The following is a 22,892-nucleotide window of genomic DNA, read 5'->3' as shown; positions in this document are numbered from 1 at the left end:
GTTCACCTTTCCACGGCATTGACACCCACAGTAAAACAGTCATTTCTGGAAAAAATTGGTCTGCACATCAGTGTGTTCTTCATGATTTATTGGAAGTAATTAACATTTAGGCTGTAATGGCTAACAGGTCCTGGGTATGAGAAGATGACATGATGCTGTGGGATTGCAGGGCAGCCTGAATGCACTGAAGGACCGTCCTGAACCCCAGACTCCGAAGAGGCACCACAGAGTTCCTGTTTTCAAGCCTCCTCTTCATTCAACATGGCATCTTCATGTATCAGAAACTGTTAACATTACTCTCTATTTTTACTTTCTATCAAAGCTCTACTTTTATCCTGAGCATCTCACTACACATCTAATTAAAAACATCCTGTGTGTATTGTTGGAGCAGGTATTTGCGAATGTCTGCTCGGACTGCTGAAATGTTGACACTCGGGTGCCACCTCATCACCGGCTTCCCGTCTGGCCCCACCAGAAACTTCTCAAAGTTCCACTTGATGTCGTTGATCTTCATAGGGCCCCAGAACATTCTGCCGGTGGGGTTACCGAAGTCGTTTCCAACTGGAGGGCAGGAGTTCTGCGTGGTGGAAAACACAAGATTATAATGAGGGCAACAACCGCCGCCTTAGACTGATCTGTATGCGCACAAGACCAGCTTAGATTTGCATCTATCTTGTTAAGTAAATGAATAATTTACATGACGGTCAAATCATCAACTCTTCATCCATTACAGGAAATCTAGTGAGAATGTTTTTCAGTGGCTCATAATTCCAAATCAAAGCTATTAATAGCTATTAATAGCTGTTTATATTTGGAAAGCACCTCATATTGGGTTTGGCTGTGCGTGTGCTTCTGTGTTGGGTGTGAGCACATGTTATGCACTAGTCAGACAAGTGAGTGTGACTTATCAGGTCAGAGTAATGAGGTCGAAATATTTGAAGAGATTGTGCACAGCCGGATAACAGCAATAGTAATACACGTGATTTAAACTACTATGAAAACAGGTTTCCTCTATTGATGTACAGTATAAAATACATTTTAAGTCGCACACTTTGAGAGCAGACCATAACGTACCTTAAGGAAAGTGAAAACCCCATGCTCGTTTATTCCATTCACGTCACCTTTCTCAAACAGCAGGAAGTTTGGAACAAATCCATTGCCTGGTCTAACATGCCTGGAATCCAGAAAGAGGGCAGCTTATCAGTGGACGTGCCTCTGAGCACTTTGTGGCTTGGCAGCTGCCCTAGATTCACTTCAAGCTGAGCAACAAACCACACAATCTATTGCAAAGGCTTTGCTGTGGATATAAGATGACTGATGGAACCGGAGACATAAATTCTATGTGTGTTTGAGGGGCCTCTAACAGAAACTGATCTTATTGCTAAAGGATGTTTTCCCCGGATTAAATTAAGCTTTGTTGATTGACAAGGGGATTTACCAATATTGCAAATTCCTCTCTACATTCAGCTTTGAAGGTTCTTATGTTACAGAACATTACAATGTATACTGTCTTGTAAGCAGCTTGTGACTAATATATAGCGGCGTGTCACATTTTCACATCTACAGGCTGAAAAAAACCCTCTTGTTGAGCAGTATAAAGCTTTACTGAACTGCAGTTATATATGGCTTCGACCTAATTGTTTCATTGATTGTGTTTATAGTGTTTTCAGTGACTTGTGGCTGATATTGATTTGCACTGAAAGAGAAACATTTCTCACTTTAAACCTGGCAGAATTTCATGTCTTTGCCCTGGCTCCTGTTTGCCAAATTGGTTGCAGGGAAAGCCGAGAAGGGTGAGTCCAAGAGGTTTCATCTCCTCGTGAAGTGCATTCAGGTCTGATAATAGAAAAGAAGACAAAATAAGTTCAAATGTCTTCAGGTGGAGAAGCTTGTTTGGTCCCTGTGTCTGTGATGCTGTTTCTTACCCACATACTGAAAGGTGTATCCTCAGTACGTGGCCACGTTGATGAAGAGGACGCTCTTGCCTACGTAGTCTCTGAAGTTCACAGTGTGACTCCCGTTGAGAGTCTTGGCCTGGTATTTGTAAATGGTGCCATCTGTGGATGAGTCACACCGCTGGGTGTACAGACACAGGTTATATTTGTTTCATCTGGCCAACAGCCAACACAATCATATCAGTATTTATTTACTGTAGTATTTGTACTCATATGCTTTTTAGATGTATATATGTATGCAAAACATTCCACTCCATATGGACGTATTATATTTTTCACAACACCCATTTTCTAGCCAATAGTGGGCCTTGACATGGATTTGACCGTTCTCACTTCATACAAATGTTTGAGTATGGGTGGTGTGTTTTGTAACATTCCAGTCACCCACTCTTTTTAATGATTCGTTTCATCATGAGTTTTCTCGGAAAAAAAAGAGGCAAGAGAACACAAACATTGCTGCTCCACAAACTTGTTTGTTAGTTGGATGTGCTGCTACATATTCATGAATAGGTCAGTGAATGAGTAAATCATTAATAATAAAATAACATTGACATTGCAGTCCTGTGACAGTGACAAGCAAAAATGTCAAACATTTGTCAATACCAGCTTCTCAAACGTGAAAATGTGCCGCTTGTCTTTCTCTTACATGAAGGTAAAATGAATATCATTGGGTTTCGAAACATTGGTTAGACAAAATAAGACATTTGAAAGCGTCTCTTTCAGCTATGGGAAGTTGGGACGGGCATTTCTTACATTTTACACAATTATGGGAGAAAATAATCTGCAGAGTAAAATAGAAAATTTTAATAATTGTTAGTTTTAGCCCTACATGATCCCCAAATATATTTAATATGAGGAAATATGGTAATTGAAAGAATATCCTTGCTGAGTGAAAGCTTATGATCACAATTTGAAGGTCCCGATGATCAACAAAACAATGAATCTCCTGTCTCTGCAGTCTGTCCCGTCTCCAACGCAAATATCAGGAGCTTATTTACCAAATGGATCCCACAGCTTTAACCAAATAAGCGGCTGCTGCAATACTTTCACCTTTTTTCCTCCTCCTCATACCTCTGTTGTTGTTGTGTGTGCTGGTGCTACTGACATCTGCCCCACTACAAAACACAAGCCCAGAGTCAACAGAGCAGGAGAACATTGCTCTCCAAGAGCCAGAAGCACTCTGGTTAAATTACAACTCACAGCCTGAGCTGGATCTCTGTTCATTTTGACCTACTGAGAAATAACACCCAGAATAAATCGCAGTTAAATTATTTTATACAGTTGAGAGTGAAACTGTCAGATCTGTCTGTTCTGATCTGTCAGGGGAAAACTTGACAACATGCCAAATGCAAACAAACTGCATGAGAAAAAAAGAAGCTGGCAGAAGTTGAACTGGGGTCATGAGAGACGACAGGTGCTGCTAAATACTCAGCAAATGACTCTCACACACACCTGTGTGGCGGTGGGATATTCACATTGTTGTCTATCACCTACTTTAAACAGGCTACAGCTTTTTACGTCGTAGGTTATATCATTCATTCAAACTAACACCACTTTCTCCTGCTGCATCTTAATTAAGCTTAACGCCGCGCGGGTGTGGACGGTGCATTATTATTAGAAAATACAGCGATTTCATCTGTTGTCCTCTGAGGTCGTCACGTCTGTCTGTCCTCTCTGTCTGGATCTGTATTGTGAGGATATCAACAGGTACCTGTGTGAGCAGGTCTCCGGCGGTGCAGGGTCGCAGCAGGCCGAGCAGCAGCAGCGGTACGAGGGGCCACATCATGCCGTCCTTCCCCGACACGGTGACTCCTTACTGTAAATGTCTGTCCGCTTCCCCCTCAGGATGAATTAACTCCTCTGGGAGGGGGGCGGGGGCGCACAGCTGGCTGGGATGACGCCCTCTGCTGACGTAACAGCGCACACAATCATAGGCCTATGAATGAATGAATGAATGAATGAATGAATGAATGGATGAATACGGTATCTACAGATGTCATATAGATGGAAAGTTAGATAGAAATAAGTTTGTGCATTTGCAGAACTCTTTATTTAGTAGTGATTGTTAACTAACAGTAACTCCTTTAACATTCACTGCCCCTAATTAAGACAATTTGACAAAAATAAAGCAAGCACAGTTGACTAGGTCTCTGCGTGTGTCTGTCAGTCTGCGCATGCCTGGTGCTCAACCTACTGTGAACATTCATAAACAGCATTCTCTGACTGATGAAATAATGTAAGAGAAAAAATAAATAAAACATATTAAGGCGTCTGTTTGAGTGACAAGTTGGACTTGACTGAATCTTAATGGATCCAAGATGATATGCTGCACCTTTCCTGAAAAGAGGAGAAATACTGTTGGTTTAATTTTTATTCATGGATCATTTCTCCTCTCTGGGATCAGCTGTTGCCATGGTGAGCTGGTACTTGGCCATATGCCCTGTGGGTGGCTGACAGGCCTCTTTCCAGTCCTGTTAGAGTGCCTCATTGACTATATTTTACACCGTTTTTGTCCCACAAGGCAGCATACAGTCTTTTTTACAGCAACATGAGTGTAACGTTACATATCATCATCATCAATCATCAAGACAAAACACAAAAAAAGATTAGAATCCAGGAGGCAAATGAATGTGCTGGGCTGCACAAGAAAGCAAAGGATGTTTATAGTATACTATTTGAATGTAGTGTGGGGATTTGGTTAAAAGTTAAAGTAGGTGAAGTTATTTCATTGTATTTATTTCCGTCCATCTGTGATACACTTGCCAAGCTTGAAAATGTAGCTGTATACCGACATCCCCAGCTGATCTAGTCTTGTAATGTTCACACTTTTACTAACCTGGTTCACACGCATCTCTGCACCCTGCACAAGTTATTTCTGTAATACTGTACTGTTCAGTATGAATTCATGAATTTGTTCAGTCTCTTTAAGGGGGGACAAAATGGAATTAAATTCATATATATCATGATCTGAAGTTGATTGACAGGCCCTCTGGAGCTGCCACATAGATAGTGAATATTGTAGCAAACTCCTAGGGCACTATTACAGCAGTGACGATGATTTTCAATGAAATACAGCACAGATACATTTAATGATTCTCTATTTACAGAGTAAGTACAGAGTAGACCTACTTTGGCCCCCTAGGGGGTCTGTGTCCACCTACCACAATCTCACAAAATCCTGTGGGAAACACTGCACAGAAGCTAGCCATAACTGTGAAGTGTTGCTGGTGGTTGAAAACTGCACTGGATCTTTGGTATTTTGTTCATGCTGGCTATGAAGAGAGGCTATCTGCCAAAACTTCTTGCCACAAAAGACACCGATCTCCATGAATATTATACAAAATACTAGAGGGTACTAGACAAAACTTAGGAAACCATCAAAGGAAACGTGAAGCCCCCCTCTAGTCAAAAACGTGTTTTCAATCATGGTCCAGTAAACTTAAACGGCTGTGATGTGGAAACACAAAACCCCCAGTATACGTTTCAGTGCATCTCATGGTTTAACTTTTAAAATGAACAAAATTTGCATTTTCATTAAATATTCTAGATGCTGGCAGTTTCAATGTTGACCACATGAGGTCGACATTGAGCACACTTTCCTCAAAGGCCAGACGACTAGCGGTGACATCGATGCTAACAGTGCAGTCAGCGAGCCCACGGACTAGACTGCGCTGGTTGGAGATGGCGTCCCTTCTGCAGCCAGATAGAGTTATCTATCTGGTTCGTGGAGAGAAAAGGATCAGAGCACCTATATCTCAACTTTATTTCTGCCGCTACTGTAGTGAGCTACGATCTCTGGAATGTGTGTCTCACGAGGTACGTGGACGTTTTGACTACCCTCTGGTTTTCACAAGCTAGCTGTTAGCATTATTTAGTCAGTAGCTACTTTGTTGTTAGCCGGCTTGCTAGTAGCTTTGACAGGTAGGTGGGCATAGTCCGACCACCTCGCGCGTTGTATGGGTAAGCCGCTTGTCAATCAAGAGTTTTTCCAACAGTCTCCTCATCTCATTGGCTGCAAGCGACGTTTAACTTCCGTTGGAGTTAGCGTTATGCCGATCACAGCATAAATGGGCGAACAAGCTAGTTAGCTCTTGCTATTCTTTGAATTTAACGTTAAAGAACTCCATTTGCTTATATATGATGAGTATGAGCGAGATGTCCGACAACTAAAAACTCCTTGTTACAACGTTAGTCCACCCCAGCTAACGCCCTCACTGTTAAAATCCATTTATATTAACGTGGCTCACAGTTATGGACACACCCAGAGTGATTTAACGTTAGACGTTTCATCTATTGCAAATTCAGATTTGTAGTGCGTGATTTTTCCTTGTAAATATGTGATTACTGACGGATCATACCAAAAACCGTCAATCTTGCTTCATGAAAAAAAATACTCATTCGTCATTGTACCACACTGCCTAAATACATGCCAACACTGTGATAATCCAACTATTAAGAATCCAGTGTAAAATAAACTTGTGAATGCACAATTTGACTGACTCCTCCCTTTCTGGTGACCAGGTGGACTCCCATTATTGCCCAAGCTGTCTGGAGAACATGCCATCTGCAGAGGCTAAGCTTAAAAAGAACAGGTGAGACAGACTTGCATGGAGAAAGCCACATATCTATACAGCACTCAATCACTGCTGACTTTTGTATCTGTCTGGTCATCTCTCTGTATCATATGTATGTCATTAATGTCCTTTCATTAATTCCTGATCATCTGTGCTCTACTGTAGGTGTGCAAATTGTTTCGACTGCCCATGTTGCATGCACACACTGTCTACTCGAGCTACCAACATCCCAGCTCCCCTGCCCGATGATCCCACCAAGACGGCCATGAAGAAGGCCTACTACCTGGCCTGCGGCTTCTGTCGCTGGACCTCCAGGGATGTGGGAATGGCTGACAAATCAGTTGGTACGTATTGATATGATGTCGACACATTCATGTGGTCGTATTTACAGTATTTCCTTCAAATGTTAACTTCAATTAGGGGTAAGATGCATCAACAGTACCAAAACACCATAATGTTTCACAGTCCTGATTTAGGTCTACTGTTGCTTATCAATTCAGCTCATGGAGAAAACTTATCCATTGTTTTTATGGCTGCTTAAATCTCATTTTGTGGCGAATTTTGTTCACTACAGCCAGTGGTGGATGGCAGGAGCCAGAGAACCCTCACACTCAGCGGGTAAGTTTTCCCCTGTGATTTCTCTCGAGTTGCTCACATGTTTCCTGATCATGCATTACTTGTTTTTAAATAGATGTCTCTCTGAATAAGTGACACCCACACACAGTCGTCTCGAGGCTAAAGCAAACTAAATGGCTGCTTAGTTGCTGAGGCCACAAACAACAAATCATAAATGCCCCTTTTTATTTATTTTTTCATAATTTAAGTGGTTGTTAAAGCAGATTATCTTGTAGGTTTGTGCAAATTTGTGTTATTATTTTACCAAATCATTTTTAAGTGTTTCTTTCAGTGATCGTCATTGTAGTTGACCATCATTTCTGCACTTTTCCACATTTGGATTATTATTGCTTTTAAAGTACATCACATTCATAGATGTAAAATCGCTGTGTACTGTATTTTACTATTTTACTGTTCCCTTTTTAAATGTTATTTATTTACCTCAAACCCCTCAAATTGTTGTGCAACCAAACAATATGTAGTGCTGGGACACTGTGTGTGGCTTGGGTTACCTTGCCCCAATTCTTCTTCACTCTTGTTTTATATAACAATATGTGAAAATATGTGAAGCATTGATGACCAGTGTCTGGATGGAATTTCTGTTCCCTACAGATCAACAAGCTGATCGAGTATTACCAGCAGCTGGCCCACAGAGAGAAGCAGGAGAGAGACAGGAAGAAGCTGGCCAGGAGACGACAGTGCATGCCTCTGGCGTTCTCGGTACTCTACTCTCTCTGAGCTCAGTTTGGCCTTTTCAAAACTCGTACCTCCTTCTTTAACCTTTTCAAATGTCAAACAGCTGTTGTCTCACTGTAGTTTGTTACAAAATGTGCAGCTACTGTTGGAGAAGAATGTAGATCAAGAATTCTGTGCATTTAAGAGATATATTTGATACAAAATCTCAATAATATTACCAAGGGTATACTCAGTATGTGCCATTGAGGATATTATTTCATTAGCACACCTTTAACCAAGGCAGGAGGGAATAATTGGCAATATCAGCTGCTGTAGTGTTTGGTTGAAGATTGACACCATGTCTATACTTGGGCGGATAAATATGAAAAAGCTGTTTACATGTGGAAATGACAAACATTCTTAGGTTGCTGTCAAAAAGTTTTCCCATTGACACACATTGACATTTGAAGACAACATGGGTCAAAATGGAGCACATTTAGTCGCCCTGGTGTGGACATGGTCTTCATGCTTCTTGAGCTTGTTGGCACATTGTTTACACCTCCTGCATTTTGCTTCTACAATAATTAACATCCAATAATGCAAACCAGTCTTTCCTAATGTATATTGGAACCATTTTAAACACTTCAGTGGTGATGTCCTGCAGTTGTTTTCCATCACTGATGCATTTCTGTTGCTGTTGCATGTCACCAAATGCCACTAATGTTTGCTAAATTGCTTTGGTTTCACCTGGTTCTTTATTCTCTCTTTTTTTCTTTGCTTATGCACTCTGATATTTTGGTTTTTACCCCCCCCCCAGCAACACACAATTCATGTGGTGGTGAGTTGTATTTTTCACAACTTGGGTAGTCTCATCTTTACAGTAGTGCTGTCTTCTCTTTATCTCTGTTCCTGTCTAATCTGTTCTGAGTGTTCTCACAGATCACATGAATGTCTCCTTGGGTAAATGAGACTGAGGTCCACACAATGGGAGCCTTTATGTTAGTTAGAGGGAGAGAAGAAATAGAAGACTTTGTTGAAGTCGGGGGAACCAGATCAAAAATATTTTTAAAACTAATCAAGTCCTGAACCCTGTGTCAGAGATGATTGTCTCCCACTATCCTGGGCAGAAAGGCTCCTGTTTGCGTATCTTACCACAAGACAATTGAAATTGTTTTTGGCTTATTTATTGTTTATTTAAATGTCTAGTACCATTTCTTTACATATTTGTTTTTAAAAGTTGTCGTAAATTCTCCTTTCGGGTCTAGACCATGTGTTAAAAGTAGTCTTGTAGAAAAACGGTTGTAGATCAGGTCATTTTATAAATTGTCTTGAGTCCTCCTTAATTTTCAGCAGGCAGAATGCCTGATTTTGTTTCTTCTGCCTCAAATTCACTCAGGAAAAATATGGCCTTGGAACCAGACTGCAGAGGCAGAGGTCTGGAGCCCCCATATCAAACCTGGCTGGCCTTTCGTGAGTCGTCTTTTGTCATATACTGGAAATTACTGTTGCTTTTGACTCTACACATGGACTTTGTTTTCCTGTTAAAAATTTAAAGGACAACTCCCTTGGTTTTTCTTGTTTCTGCCCAGTAACTGCACATCGTGTGCATACATGTGACTGATGACTTGTATAAATTGACCCCCCCCCCCCTCACAGCAGCCATTGTTTTATTAATTTCCAAAAGTGTGGGATGAAAATCAATTTGCAGAGCCTTGAAACTTGGCTTGAGATGCATAGGTAATCCATCACAGTCATCACCCTTACTTTTTTTCAAAGTTACATCATCACCTTGTAATAATACTGTTGTGAGAAGACCATTTTTAAATTTCACAACTGGGATGCATTCAAGGACCCTTTTGGCTGACAAATGGCACTGTATTGACAAAGTATGCTGTCAGATCCAAGAGACAAATGTAAAGCAGGGTAGGACACCATGAAAATAATTATGTGAAGTAGGTTGTCTCTTGTTTCAAAAGGTTGCCGTTCAGTAGCCAATTCTAAAATCTCGGATAACAAAGTGTCCTTGAAGTCACCACCACCGAGTTCTCAAAAGTCTCTTTTCCCATCTGCATAGCCATGCAACTTTAATGTAACTTTGACAAAAAATCAAATATAGCTGCTGAGCTGTTAATTGGCTTACCTTCCTCATGCACATTTCAAGTCTTTGCAGGTTGTTGAAACCAGTAGCTACCAAGAAAGTGCTCAGTGGCAATGCAAAATATACACAGGTTATTTGTAGTTAATGTACTGTAAGTAAATTTGTTGTAATGTGTATATGGTCTGAGATCTCACTGTGCTTTACAGTGTAGTCAGCTTTCAGTTTACGTTAAAGAGATAAAACAGATTGTTGACAGCAGTATTTGTGTAACTTCACTAGCCTTAAAGAGGGTGAGGACCAGAAGGAGATCACCATCGAGCCTGCCCAGGCACTTGATGAAGTGGAGCCCCTGCCTGAAGATTGTTATACCGGGCCCATCAGCTTACCAGAGGGTAAGAATTTGTTTAGATCTCTCTAAACAATACGGATGAATTTTTTTTTTTTTTAAATGTTCTTTTTATTTGAGTAGAAAGTCAATATGTACAAAACATCTTACGTGATACACATTATACACTACATTATTCAACTTTTGAAACCAACTAAATCAAAACAAACCAAACAAAATAAAACAAAACAAGACAAACAAAAAAGAGTGTGTGTAGCAGAGAACCAGGGGGGTTACAATACAAATGACACTCTACCTGAAGACTGATCTATATGGGTTGACAAACTCAATCCATCGTTTTCAGTACTGATAATTTTTGTCTCTTTAATTGAGGTGGCGTTGAATTAAAGTTTTGTTGTGTCCTCGCAGTGACCACGCTGCGCCAGCGGCTTCTGCAGCCCGACTTCCAGCCTGCAGGGGCGTCTCAGCTCCACCCCAGACACAAACACCTCCTGATGAAGCGCTCTCTGCGCTGCAGGGTCAGTACCACATCAGGGTTTTACTCTCCTGCATCAATCAAAGGCTGTTGTTTTTATGTTGATCACATTTAGATAATCTTTGCTTTTTCTTAATTTCCTCCTCCAGAAATGTGAGCACAACTTGAGCAAGCCAGAGTTTAATCCCACTTCAATCAAGTTTAAAATTCAGCTGGTGGCTGTGTGAGTATCGGTCATCAGATGTTGTCCTAAACATGTGTTTTCATGATGATGTTAATCTTTTGTTTATTAATGAAAAATATAAATCAGCCCTGAAGCCTGACGTAGTTTAATTAGATTAAGTGCAGTGTAAGCACATGTTCAGGAAATTATTCATGCTAAAGTAGCTTAATCTTCAACAGATTTTGTCATTTTTAATGAAAATAACCAAAAGTTAGGGTTTAAATCCAAGTGCCTCTGACTGTTCAAATTGATCGCACAAAAAGCATGCTGCTGTTCTCAGGAGTTATGAATGTTTGCATTTCAACTGGTTCAATCAAAGATCAAGTCTCAGCCTTTAATGAATGTGTTTGAATGCTGTGTTAAATACTGTCAGTGTGTTTGAGTGTTATTGTGTATTGACTGGCCTTCTGCCTTTTCCTCCCGCAGGAGTTACATCCCTGAAGTGAGAATTATGTCCATTCCAAATCTCCGGCACATGAAGGTCAGTGTGAGCACTGGTTCTGGCATGTTGAATATATCTGTTACATGTTTAATCCATTCTGTTCATAATCTTAACCTTTAATGACCCCCCCCCCCACCACCACCACCACCACCACCATCTTGTCTATTTAGGAGAGCCAAGTGCTGCTGACCCTGACCAACCCAGTGGAGAACGTCACTCACGTCACGTTGGCCTTTTGTGAGGAGGACGATCCTGATGACATCAACAGCACTGCCAAGGTATTTTACTACACTTTCTCCTTTTTTATTTGTTGAAATAAACTGTAGTCACAGAAAGTATCAGACAGTTTCAAGTAGTGGCCATTGCACAAATACTGTCACAAGTACTACCAAACATTGAAACTACGATTGCAGCCTGTAACTGTGATGCTGTACTGCCTGCCTTTATTGACTTTTAGGCAGGATAACAAGAGGCTGTATGTCTTTGCTTTAATGAGATTGAAGCTTAAATAATCAATATTTATTCATGTTAATGCTGAATCTAAAGAATATGTTAAAACAATCAAACTTGTCGAAAACGAGCTTGGCAGGCTAACAGCTAAAAACCCAGATATTTCTCTCTGTGGTTACTAAGACCTTAAATATTGCACATCATATCAAACAGCATTCCTGCAATCTTGTCAGCCAGCTTCAGAAAGTGCAGGGTGGTCGGCTCCGTCATACCGCCTGTTCCTTATGGAATAGGTAACCTCGTCATCATCTCGTATGCAGAGCAGTTGTGTCCCATTTTTACCTCCATCTGTCAGCTGTCACACGCACAGCTAAGAGTGCCGTGTTCATGCGGTAAACGGTCTGCCGAGCTGCCTGTTGCCAGCAGCCGCTGCGAGGCTCTCAGTGACTACAGGCTGTTTGTCTTGGCCTCTTTAGTGATGAAGTCATGGGCCAGACTGGGTAAGGAAGAGCTCCTGGCCAAAACAGAGCATCTTCATGACCCATTTCCATTCACATTAAAGCCAAACAGAGTGTGCAGTCCTGTCATTCTGCTTGATCTGATATTCAAACACCTGGAGGGCAGTTTGAACCGCAGCGAGCCATGCTTGGTTGATTTCATCGACCAGCTCTTTCCGAGGCTGCCTTCGCTCACCTCCATATTTCATGTGTTTCATCTGAACATTGGGTAACTTTGCTTGACTCCATTCTACAGTCCAATAAATGTGTTCAGTGTGTCCAGATGTGTGTTAAGACATGAGAATAATTTGAATTTGTTTTCCATTAAAAGTTCAATTACCCTGTTTAAAAATGATATCTATGTCCTCTCCATCATTCATCATCACACTCTATGAATATGCAAATATTGTTCACTTCAAAAGTTTAACTCCTGGACACAAGATGTCTCCTACTTCACTGAAAAGTCTTTTAGGCTTCAATTTTCCCACATCACTTTCGTGTTGAACTCAGATTTAAGGTGAGCTCAGAAAAACTTTCCTTCTTCAGCAGATGAATGTGAAAACAGCCTTCTGGTGACAAACTGTACACGTACATCATTCTGCACAGTGAAGGTCAAACATCCAAGTGAAGTAACAACAATAAGAAAAAACACATTTTGGAGTCGAGGGGGATTTCTTTTTTCTTCAAAACACATAAATTGACGTTGGCGTGCTGCAAAACAGAAAAGGCATTTTCTGCACATTTAAAATCTCTTGAGACTGAAAGTCACTGAATGTTGGTACTGTGTTTTTTTTAGGTTATAGTACCCAACAAGGAACTGGTCTTGGCAGGAAAGGATGCTGCTGCTGAGTACGATGAGCTGGCTGAACCCCAGGACTTCCAGGATGACCCAGAGTAAGCTGATACACACACACACACTCACACACAAAGAACTGATAGCGTGAGGTAACTCTTAACCTGATCCCTCTGTCTTTTCCACAGTGTTGTTGCCTTCAGGAAATCCAACAAGATTGGTTTCTTCATCAAAGTGATCCCTCAGAAAGAGGAGGATGCTGATGTCACCGTTTCATTTAAGATCCGACACGACTTCCGCAACCTGGCAGCTCCCGTCAGGCCGAGCGAGGAGGGAGCCGAGACCACCACCGAGGCCATTTGGCTCACGCACCATGTAGAGCTGAGGCTGGGACCCCTCGCCCCATGAACATGAAATACTCTGCACTACCATCAAACAGTCCTAGCGTTGAGTTCTTTGAACTAATTTCTGTGGGATTAATTTAATTTACAAATGATTTCTGATTCTGCTTATTGATATGAAAGGACTTTTTTTTTGTTTTGTATTTGTTTCAGCTAAAGTTGCACCATCAGATACATTGTGGAACATACAGTGATTGCATGATAGCAGACTAACTGATGCATCGGGTTTATTGTTTGTTTTATTTTGATTGTTTTTGATTTTGGCAAATACAGTACCAATATATAAACCACGATATACTGTATTTCACAACATATCTTCCTCAGCTTAAACACTATACCATCTATCAGTAAAAAGCACTTTTAGTGTGAGGTTACTTGCAGGAAACAGAACCTTATATATACATATGATTTCTATTAAAAAATGTTGAGTTTTGTTGAAAAATTGGGCTTATCACAGTTATACATACAGTATTTTCTTCAATGGCAAAGCAGCTGTAACCTCCCAGCCTCTGTCTCCACACTATGTACAAGTATGTTTTGTCTTATTAAATGTATTGGCTGTGGATTCTTTTTGTGGAATATTGGTCTTTAATCATTTAATATAACAAAAACAATAAATTACTGAGGTCAATGGGCAGAATCAGAAATCGTAGTTGAGAACAATCTGAGCAATTCCCAACCGTGCAGCACACTCTGTGCTTTTAGCTTCTGTATCCTTGTCAACATCCTTTTCTGCAGACAATAGTATCGTATTAACTCGCATGCTTCAACTATAGTGAATATCGCACACGTTAGGCAATGGCATCACAGTTACTGATCCTGTACTGTTTTCTTATCAGAGAGGCTCTTCTTGGGTTGAAGGTGATACCTGCCCACAGTTTCACTATTATCTGAAGTCAAGCCTTCATTGGCACTATGGAGAGGATGTGTAAGATGCTCTGTAAATGACATTAAGTACAAAGTGTTATCATTTAAATGTACTGAGACACTATACTTTTTATGTATGTCTTTTTTGGTTTGTAGAGTTCACAGACTGCTCTGTCAGTGTGTACCAGTAAGCTACTGTCACTTTCGGTCTTGAGTGTGTTAGTAAAACAGATCCTTACAACAAACACAGTTAATCCTCTATACCGGCTAATAAAATAATGTGATACTGTAACAGACCTCTTGACTTTTCTTCTCTGACGTGACTTAGTCAGAAAGTTTAGTCAGGCTCTCTGAATCACGTGACTTCCTCTGCTCTTTGTGGTGTATTCATCGTCACCACAGGATGGCGCTACAGGCAAACAGTTTGTAGACAGCAGTTGCTTGGGAGAAAGCTTTGTGAAGACATAAGAGAGCATACAGGGACATGCGTTCTTTAGTATATTCTTTAATTACCCCACAAGCTGAAACAGTACATCTGATTATAGTAATGTTTTGAGTGAGAAGACACAAGGCGCTCTGATCCAGACAGAAACATTTTAATAATAACCCTAGCAAAGCTGGATGTTTTTTCTTTTTTTGTTTCAGGATGTGAGTCATGAGCATAAAATGTCTACTTGTCAACATTAGGAGTAGACAGTAATGGAATCTGTGTTCCAACAGATACCCGTTTGTCTTAACACATATCAGTCCTGCGATGCTTTGCACACATTGGGCAGTTTATTGCCTCTGAAAAAGGCAGATCAGATACATGTGATGCAGGTCCAATAAGGCCCGTCTGTTGTATAAACAGACCCACTCCGTCTGAGTAATAAAGCTATGATTTTCTTTTATCTTCAGCAGATGTAAACAGTTCAGAAGAATGGCCTGTACGAGAGCCATAAATCACCCCTGAAGATGAGGTAATAAAGTGCACATGGGGCGAGTCAGTACCACTGAAACAGCCCAGACTCCCACTTCAAACACAGCTGATGATAGCAGCAGCCGACTCCCAGTGCACAGCAGTGGTGTACTGTACCTGTGCTTGCTGGGAGGTTGCTGGTGCTGCTGGGAGTATCATATTTTATTAAAAAAGATAGAACACTTGCTATGCTAAACCAGTATATAGGTCGTCATGGCCATAATTTAATTTAGATAAACAGAGGAGACAGTGATTGAAAATGACTGAATTGCATATGGCAGTGGAGATTTATGCAGAAATCTTATAACTGACTCGTGAACAGACCTTGAATGAGCCCCAAAAAACACCGTCTGGAAGACAAATTCTGGATTCTTCTGGTCAGGATAATATTTTCCTGGATCAAGGCTGGACTTATTTCATGCTCAGCATCAGCGTGTTCTTATTTGTAGAACCTCATACAGCAAACAGCACAGAAATCTGACCTGTGACCATGTTAAGGGGGTTAGAATTTAATATCAGGGTGTTCCAGCAGTGTTGAGCAAGTAAGTGGGTTAGTAAAGGACTTTCATGTCTCTCCTTTCCTCTTCCCCTGTTTTTCCTCTTTTGAAGACTAACATCTTTATTTATAAAGACAAGCCCGGCCAGCCTTGACCAGATGAGAAATTCCTCACTGAATTACAAGTTTGACTGCACCCAGGACCTTTCCACAATTACGTCACCGCCCCAAAACCGCCAGTAACTCACCCACAGAGGAAGCATGACACAAGCGAGCAAAGGAGGAGAAAAGCTACACCTCAACAGAGGCAGTAAATTCTCTCCGTCTAATAAAAATATGGCATCTAGAAGCCTGCTCGGCTGTCGTTTCTCTATGTATTACCCCTCTCACGGATCAACTGCACACTGCATACTGTACATGCATGAGGTTCTGTTTTCTTCATTAGATCTGCCAGGTGGATAGATATGGCCAATATAATCCTCAGAGGAGTCTCTTTTTACTTCTGCTTGTGGACCAGAATAGTTTGGACAAGTCCTGTTTCTGGGCATGAAGACCCAAGAGCTTTTTTTGTTCACATCCAGCTCTTTTAGGTTGAGCAGTAGGCCTGGAGGTGCCCTGAGTGATTAATCGCCTCCTTCATTTTCTGCTCACCAGACCATCATCTGGTTAATTAGAGGTAATGGATGATGTCTACCCAGATGAATAACTGTAGGCATGTGGGCTTCTAAAGCTGGGAAAAGCCAAACCTGTGAAACCTTAGCTTTTCAGGAGGAAAGAAAAAAAAACTCTTTCTCCACGATACTCTTTTTTGTCATTTTCTCCCCATCTCCCTTCATTTCCTCTCGCTTTCATTCTCAGCCTGCACTCTGATGGCTGTAGGTTAGTTGGAATGTTGACTTTGGACGACTGGTTGAAAAAGATCGCTCTGAGAAAGCAGCTGACCCCCGACACCCCCTCCGAGCCCCCGTCAGAGGCGCAGACTGCAGGCCTGTGCTTTCATTTATTATTTGCTCATTGCTCGCCGGGTGCATTGCGTGTGCAAGGGCACAAGTGTGTCAGCACCCAGAGCTAAGGCCAGTGCCACAGACTGGGGCCTCAGGGGAACTGCTGAATCCACTGGAGGGCTAAAAGTCTGCTGTTTGCTCGGCCTCTTCCCTCTCAGTGGAAAGACCAGAGTAGAATAGAAATCTGACAATCAGGACTAGTCTAGTTTAGTGAAGGAAATGATACCCTTAAAGGAATAGTTTGACATTTTGGTTAGCCCCATTTTTAAATGATTCGGTCACACAGTGTTCCCTTTGCAAACCTTAAATCCTATTTTTATAACCTTCATGGGTATTTTTGTGATCACAGATGTCTTATGTCTGCGCAAAGAGATCAAATGTTTGCCTGCATGACTGGAAACAGCAAAAAAACTTCAGATTCGAAAAAATGGATTCGACAAACTAGACTTAATGTGTTGTGAGTTTTAGACATGCTGGTAGTTGAAATGTTTTCACCTTTGGACAGAGCCAGCTGTTTCCCCCTGTTTCCAGTATTTATGCTAAGCTAAGCTAACCAGCAAGTTTGATAGTGGTATCAATCTTCTCATGTAACTCTCTGTAAGAAAGCAAATTAATTTAACAAGATTTTCTCTAGCATGTGTACTAGTGTGTGCTGAGTTGTGTTGACATCTCGAAGATCAACTTGAGTTCGAGCATGCTGCCACAGTCACACCTAGGCCTGAATTTTCCAAAAGGCTTCGGATCTCTTTGCACAGACATATAAATCCATTCCAGGACATTTCGACCTGGAACACGAATGACACTTTATTATTTGCTTGTATCAGCAAACAGAGCAGAGCTCTAGTTCCCCAGACTTTTATAGAAAAGAGTCATGCATATCTGCACCTGCCACACTAAGATCTTCATTCAGTGATGCCCAGCACAAGATAATCCTCTGTGGTCTACAAGTGTCCACCCAAACAAGGTTCATTAATTGCCTAAATGAATTACATGCCCCAAAGAAATTCAGCCACACGCCAGCAATAATGCAAGTTCAATAAATAAAGGATTTCAATTAGGGCAACACTTGTAATAGAAGCACTATTGTTGTCTCACTGTGGACATATAGCCAGAGGCCTCTTGGGCAGCTAAGCCCCATTAGGTCTCGCTGATAGTGTGCTGGCAGCTGAGGACGTGTAGATAGATGCTAAAGACAGAAGTGGCTGGTTTCCGCTGTACAACCGCCCCAGGGCGTGCAGCCAAACCCACAGAAGCCCAGCCCAACATGACCCACCACCACACCACAAATACTGTATATCCACATCCAGTATACACACACAAGTTCCCATCACTGAGCAGTGCCGTATTTCACCCAGGAGAGGCTAAGTTAAATCAATGCAGGGAATCAATGAGAGCTTCATTGGATTTATAGTGCAGGAATATGAAATGTCAAACTGTAGATGTGGATTTGCTGTAGACTCTATCAGTGGTACATTTCACAGGCTGAAGAGGCCCTTAAAGGACCAGAGGACAATGAAAATCCCCTGCAGATGGAACTATGAGTTCTCTGTAGTTGGAGTAAACAGATTTTAAAGAATTTATAATAAATACTTTATTTTGCACATGAGAGATGTGTATTATATGTGAGATGTATTTATAGAATTTAAAACAGAAGATCTCAATAGATTCCACGATAACTCGCCAGGTCATAAAAGGGATGAAGAAAAATCCTGTTAGATTTTTTTCTGTCTTTTCTCTAATTTTTGCTTATATTCTTGGGAAACATTGCATACTTTCACCTCGTCAGGCCTTTTAACAATCCATCTAATTAAACACTTTCGAGGAGGAAAAATCACCAATCATTATGCTGTATCCTGATTTACCCTCTTTGGTCTAACTATCTATGGTATTTCATCTTTTACAGATTTTTAATCATTGTATTTGTTGTTCAATACTGTTTTCACAGTTTCAAAATTGCTTCCAGTGAAGACTTAAAAGTCAGTAAATGTAAGATTGTGAAAAATTTATTGTAAAGTGGTCATGCAATCGTACAAGATAAAACCTACAAACATACATGCATATGTGAAGCATGTCATTTCACATTTCATTACATACACGTCTGTACATATTATGATTCTTACAGGTTTTGTTCACCAAACTCATTCAGAGTGTGAGGTCTCATTAAATTCCCTGCACAATGAATATATATCTAGCAGCTGATGCAGCCACAGATGAAGAGGGTTGTGTTTTGATTCAGTATTGATTATCTTCAAGTCCAAAGGGATCTTAATTTCCACCTGCACACCTGTGCCCATTGAATGAATGAGATCATCAGATAAAACAGAGTTTTATAGATACTCAAGCTCAGCTGTGGCTGCTCAGAGTCAGAGTCAACATCCCACAGGGACCGTCAACAGAGAACAGACCGCTAAGGTAAAGATATCAGTCACGCCCAAGGAATTTAAGACAGGTTATAATTGCCACCCCGGTTAAAACAATATAACAAGGAACATACAATGAGATCATGATGACATACAATTTGTGTGATTGGTTTGTGAAGTAGAAATCCAACCACCTTTCTTTAGGTTTTCATTAAAATCTGATTTTGTAATATCTTAACTTTACATCGAATGCTTAATGCAAAGGTTTTGTGTGTTAATACTGTAACAAACAGTAGACGGTCCTCTGGTAATGGGCATCTGTATGATCACATTTTGTGTATATACCTGGAGGTATACTCTCCAACATAGTGTTTGAACTGAATAAATCTCTCCCTGGGGCAGATTGCTGTCTGGTTAGGTAAACTTCCATTTTGAGCTTGTATCAAATCTAAGAGGCTGTATTAACTGAGCCTTTTCCAAATCAGAAACAGAGATATGAATGAAATGAGCCCAGATAAGCCGGACAAGAGGATGGAGACTACATTCAACAGCTGAAGTAGAAATTTCCAAACATTTATTATTTACACAAGGATGTCTGCTGTCTGAGGGCTCTGTTTATCTGCAGACTAGACTGAGGAGTGTTTCTCTGTCAGGACGTCCTCAAGCGTTGCCAGGCCTTGTCACTGGGTGAAGCTGCAGCTGGGAGGATCTGGGTAGACCAGGGGTTTGTTGGCTTTTGTCTAAACCATGTTGTCCTCTTTAATTTCCTGTTGATGGGGCTGACAGATCTGATTTCCTGCCTACGCGGGAAAGATAATCTTGTTGCCAATCCGCTGACTTTGGCTTGCGTCGACTTTATCTAAAACCCCCTAAACCCCCCCTCCACTACCTCTACTGTTGGAAGATAGGCCTCACTGGATTTTCACATATGTTGTGTGTAATTTTAGTTTTGATAAGACTTGGTTGGACAGAGTGAAAACGAGAAAGAGAGTCAGTTTAGGTAGTAGTATTAAAGAAATCTTTAATCACTTAATTGTAATTAACATATAACATAATCCAGTTTTTACAACTACCACCAACAGCAACAACTTCATAAAAATCAGGTTTTATACAAGATGTCTGACCCTATTATATATTGCAATGCAGTAGAAGTGGCTCGGCCTGGTCTCAGGGTGGCAGAGGGTCAAAGAAATAGAGGAGAAATAATGTAGATCCAGGACGGGGAGGGGGGGAGGGGTCCTGAGGGAAGAAAATATGTCTTCAAAGGAGGGGAATATTTTGTTCTGGGACCAATCTGAAGCATCTGTCACTCCTTTCCTGTATAACATCCTCTGATAATGGTTGAGACTTAGCAACAGGGACTCCTCATAGGATCTCGCTTCTTCAGCCATACATTAGAATTTGTCTTCTTTCCATGTGTGTCTGCAGCTGTAAACTATCATTTGTGTTCAAACAAGATGCTAATGGTAGTCACTGGGCAACATCCGACCTACAAAAATATCAGCATCAGCAGGGCTACAAAGTGGAAAGTCTGCACTAACTGCACATAGCATCAGCTCACCCACAGCTACAGATATGGGACTGCGCTCCAGGCCGTGCAGTAGTAATACATCGCTGACATCTGTCCATTTGCCAGAGGACGGATGAGCTCGACCCCTGAGCACCTGACCTTGTTCACCCTGAAGCAAGAGCAACAGATTCCCCTCTGGATCAACATCACTCGGTTAAGTGCTAAAAAATGTTTCATTCCTTGGATGATAAAAGGGGGACCACCTCTGAGTTGTAGTTTCATACAGATTAGAGTCACATGGAGAATTTTGTCTTGGTGCTGAGATGTTCCTTTAAATGAGTAAAACAACATGTGGGTGTAAGCCTCAGGACAGCAATGACTTCATGTTCCTGGTGTAGCTTGCACAACATTGTTAGCAGGAACTTATGTCGTCCAACGTCCAACGTGATCTGTTATTAAGGCCCCCCCCCCCCACCTTCACTGAGTCCATAAATATTTTCATGCTGAGGGTTATCATAACACAACCTCAAGAAAAGTTAAACAAAGCATTCCTTCTCCTTCTGCCAGGATAAAATATCATCTATATCTCTCCCCATGCATTTTCATTTTCTCTCTTTTAGTCGCAGCTTTTACTGACTTTACTTTCTTCTCCTTTTCTTTATTTCTGTGGCTCTCTTTCCATTTTGTCCATCCCTCGTTCTTTCTCTCCCCCTGGTCCACCCAGCCCCTAATTAGAGGGGAGTTAAAATAAGAGTGCCGTTGCTAAGCTTGACAGACCGGGAGCCGAGCAAACCAGGTTTTGCTGCCAGACGAGAAACCTTTCGGGCACGTTTGCCAGCACACAGCCTTTAACTGGGTCACGAAACTGAAACCCAGGCACGACTTTTTAGTGCTTTAAACAGCCCTCTGGAGGCAGAGAGCTCCAACCAAGAAGGTCAAACATCCCCTCAATCAAGACCCCCAAATCCCAGACACCTCAGGGGCCGTGGTGCTGAATTTATTAGCAAGCTTTTATACTGGCTTGATCACCTGTGGGCTGGAACAGGAGAAGGTGGTTTTCTTGAGTCAGCCTGAACAGGAACTTGGTACTGCTAGCTATTTATTTTCTCATTTTCTTATTCAGCACTGTAACTGGATAGGCCCAGATGGCTGCCGCTGGCTAGATTGGCAGGCGTGTATTTCAGGCTGTTTATATTTGGGTGTGTCTCCAGGGATACTCTCATAACTTACATGGCTGTTATATCAATACCTTATGAGTATACAAACAACACTGCATTGCCAAAGATGTTACTTGAGGTCATTATTTTTTTCATTTTCATAATGACATGATTGTTTATTCTGCACAGGAATACTTTAATAGACTGAAGAAGATCTTACACACCAGTAATGTTTTTTTTATACTGGATGTTCTGTTAAACATCGTATCCTGGCATTAGTCCCTCGCCAGTGAGAAAGAAAACACAGTATTATGTTCAGCTGCAACGCCTCGTGTTGTGACTATATGATTTTACTTTTGCAGTCAAATAACCTGAGCTGAACCCATTTCTTCTTGGAATGCATTCCTCAACCTCTGTAACCTATGGATGTGCAGTTTCTGCAAAAAGAGGTATTTGTCACACACTTTTTCTCCACTTGTTTTAATGGGCTGTGCGGTGTTGCGTTACGTTACTAAAGGTTTATGAGGGGAAATATGGTAGAACCCAAACTGTTAGTTAACCCCGGCTGCAGCCAGTAATTAGACTTGCCATTGGAAAGCACACACGATGGTTACTGACTCAGATTTAGGAAGCAGAATGCTGGTTTGGATTTAATCCCAGAAGAAATGGTCCTATCCCTTACTTTGATTCTGCAGACAATAATAACATTGTTGTGTTGCCTGGTGTGGGTTTTCAGTCTTGTATCGACTTGATTGCTCACATTGCCAGCATTTAGTACAGTTCGTTTTTTTGTCATGTGATGCTCTCAAGCTCCTTGCACAAAGGAATATCCAAAAGCTGCTGGCCGTATCTTCACACTGAAGACACAAACTTAAGGGTGGTATCGATCTTCTCATCTCAAACTAATCCTTTAAAACAGCAAGGGCAGTTGACTTTGCTTTTCCTTCTTTTTTGGCTCCTGAACTTCTGATAAACTTCAAGTCCTCTTATAGCGAC

General features: G+C 41.2%; 2 protein-coding genes across 3 annotated transcripts; one reads left to right on the top strand and one right to left on the bottom strand.

Annotated features, from left to right (window-relative positions):
- Positions 1 to 73: 73 nt before the first annotated feature.
- On the bottom strand, positions 74 to 3,790 carry gpx3 (glutathione peroxidase 3). The gene is made up of 5 exons (XM_070912903.1): positions 3,667 to 3,790; positions 1,926 to 2,076; positions 1,719 to 1,836; positions 1,075 to 1,174; positions 74 to 577 (listed from the first exon to the last, which is right to left on the bottom strand). The coding sequence occupies exons 1-5, from the start codon at positions 3,739 to 3,741 to the stop codon at positions 356 to 358; spliced, it is 666 nt and encodes a 221-aa protein (XP_070769004.1). The 5' UTR covers positions 3,742 to 3,790; the 3' UTR covers positions 74 to 355.
- A 1,830-nt stretch (positions 3,791 to 5,620) lies between these two features.
- On the top strand, positions 5,621 to 14,703 carry dctn4 (dynactin 4). 2 transcript variants are annotated; one of them, XM_070913144.1, is made up of 14 exons: positions 5,621 to 5,771; positions 6,477 to 6,547; positions 6,695 to 6,873; positions 7,104 to 7,147; positions 7,757 to 7,864; positions 8,637 to 8,657; positions 9,216 to 9,289; positions 10,197 to 10,309; positions 10,672 to 10,781; positions 10,888 to 10,961; positions 11,388 to 11,442; positions 11,574 to 11,681; positions 13,147 to 13,244; positions 13,332 to 14,703. In XM_070913144.1, exons 1-14 carry the CDS (start codon positions 5,637 to 5,639, stop codon positions 13,549 to 13,551), a joined length of 1,410 nt encoding a protein of 469 aa, XP_070769245.1. In that variant the 5' UTR covers positions 5,621 to 5,636; the 3' UTR covers positions 13,552 to 14,703. The 2 variants fall into 2 exon arrangements, with proteins under 2 accessions (XP_070769245.1, XP_070769244.1); XM_070913143.1 differs by lacking the exon at positions 8,637 to 8,657.
- Positions 14,704 to 22,892: the final 8,189 nt, after the last annotated feature.

Source organism: Enoplosus armatus, chromosome 10 (genome assembly GCF_043641665.1).
Source record: "Enoplosus armatus isolate fEnoArm2 chromosome 10, fEnoArm2.hap1, whole genome shotgun sequence".
Lineage (NCBI taxonomy): Eukaryota > Metazoa > Chordata > Actinopteri > Centrarchiformes > Enoplosidae > Enoplosus > Enoplosus armatus.
Note: the sequence above shows the minus strand (reverse complement) of the source record. Positions and strands in the feature narration are given on the sequence as shown.

What these genes read in the sequence shown, in the direction of transcription:
- dctn4 (XM_070913144.1), top strand. Translation starts at nt 5,637, where the DNA reads ATGGCGTCCCTTCTGCAGCCAGATAGAGTTATCTATCTGGTTCGTGGA. An exon ending in TGGAATGTGTGTCTCACGAG is followed by an intron (nt 5,772 to 6,476) that starts GTACGTGGACGT and finishes TCTGGTGACCAG; the next exon opens with GTGGACTCCCATTATTGCCC. An exon ending in GCTAAGCTTAAAAAGAACAG is followed by an intron (nt 6,548 to 6,694) that starts GTGAGACAGACT and finishes GCTCTACTGTAG; the next exon opens with GTGTGCAAATTGTTTCGACT.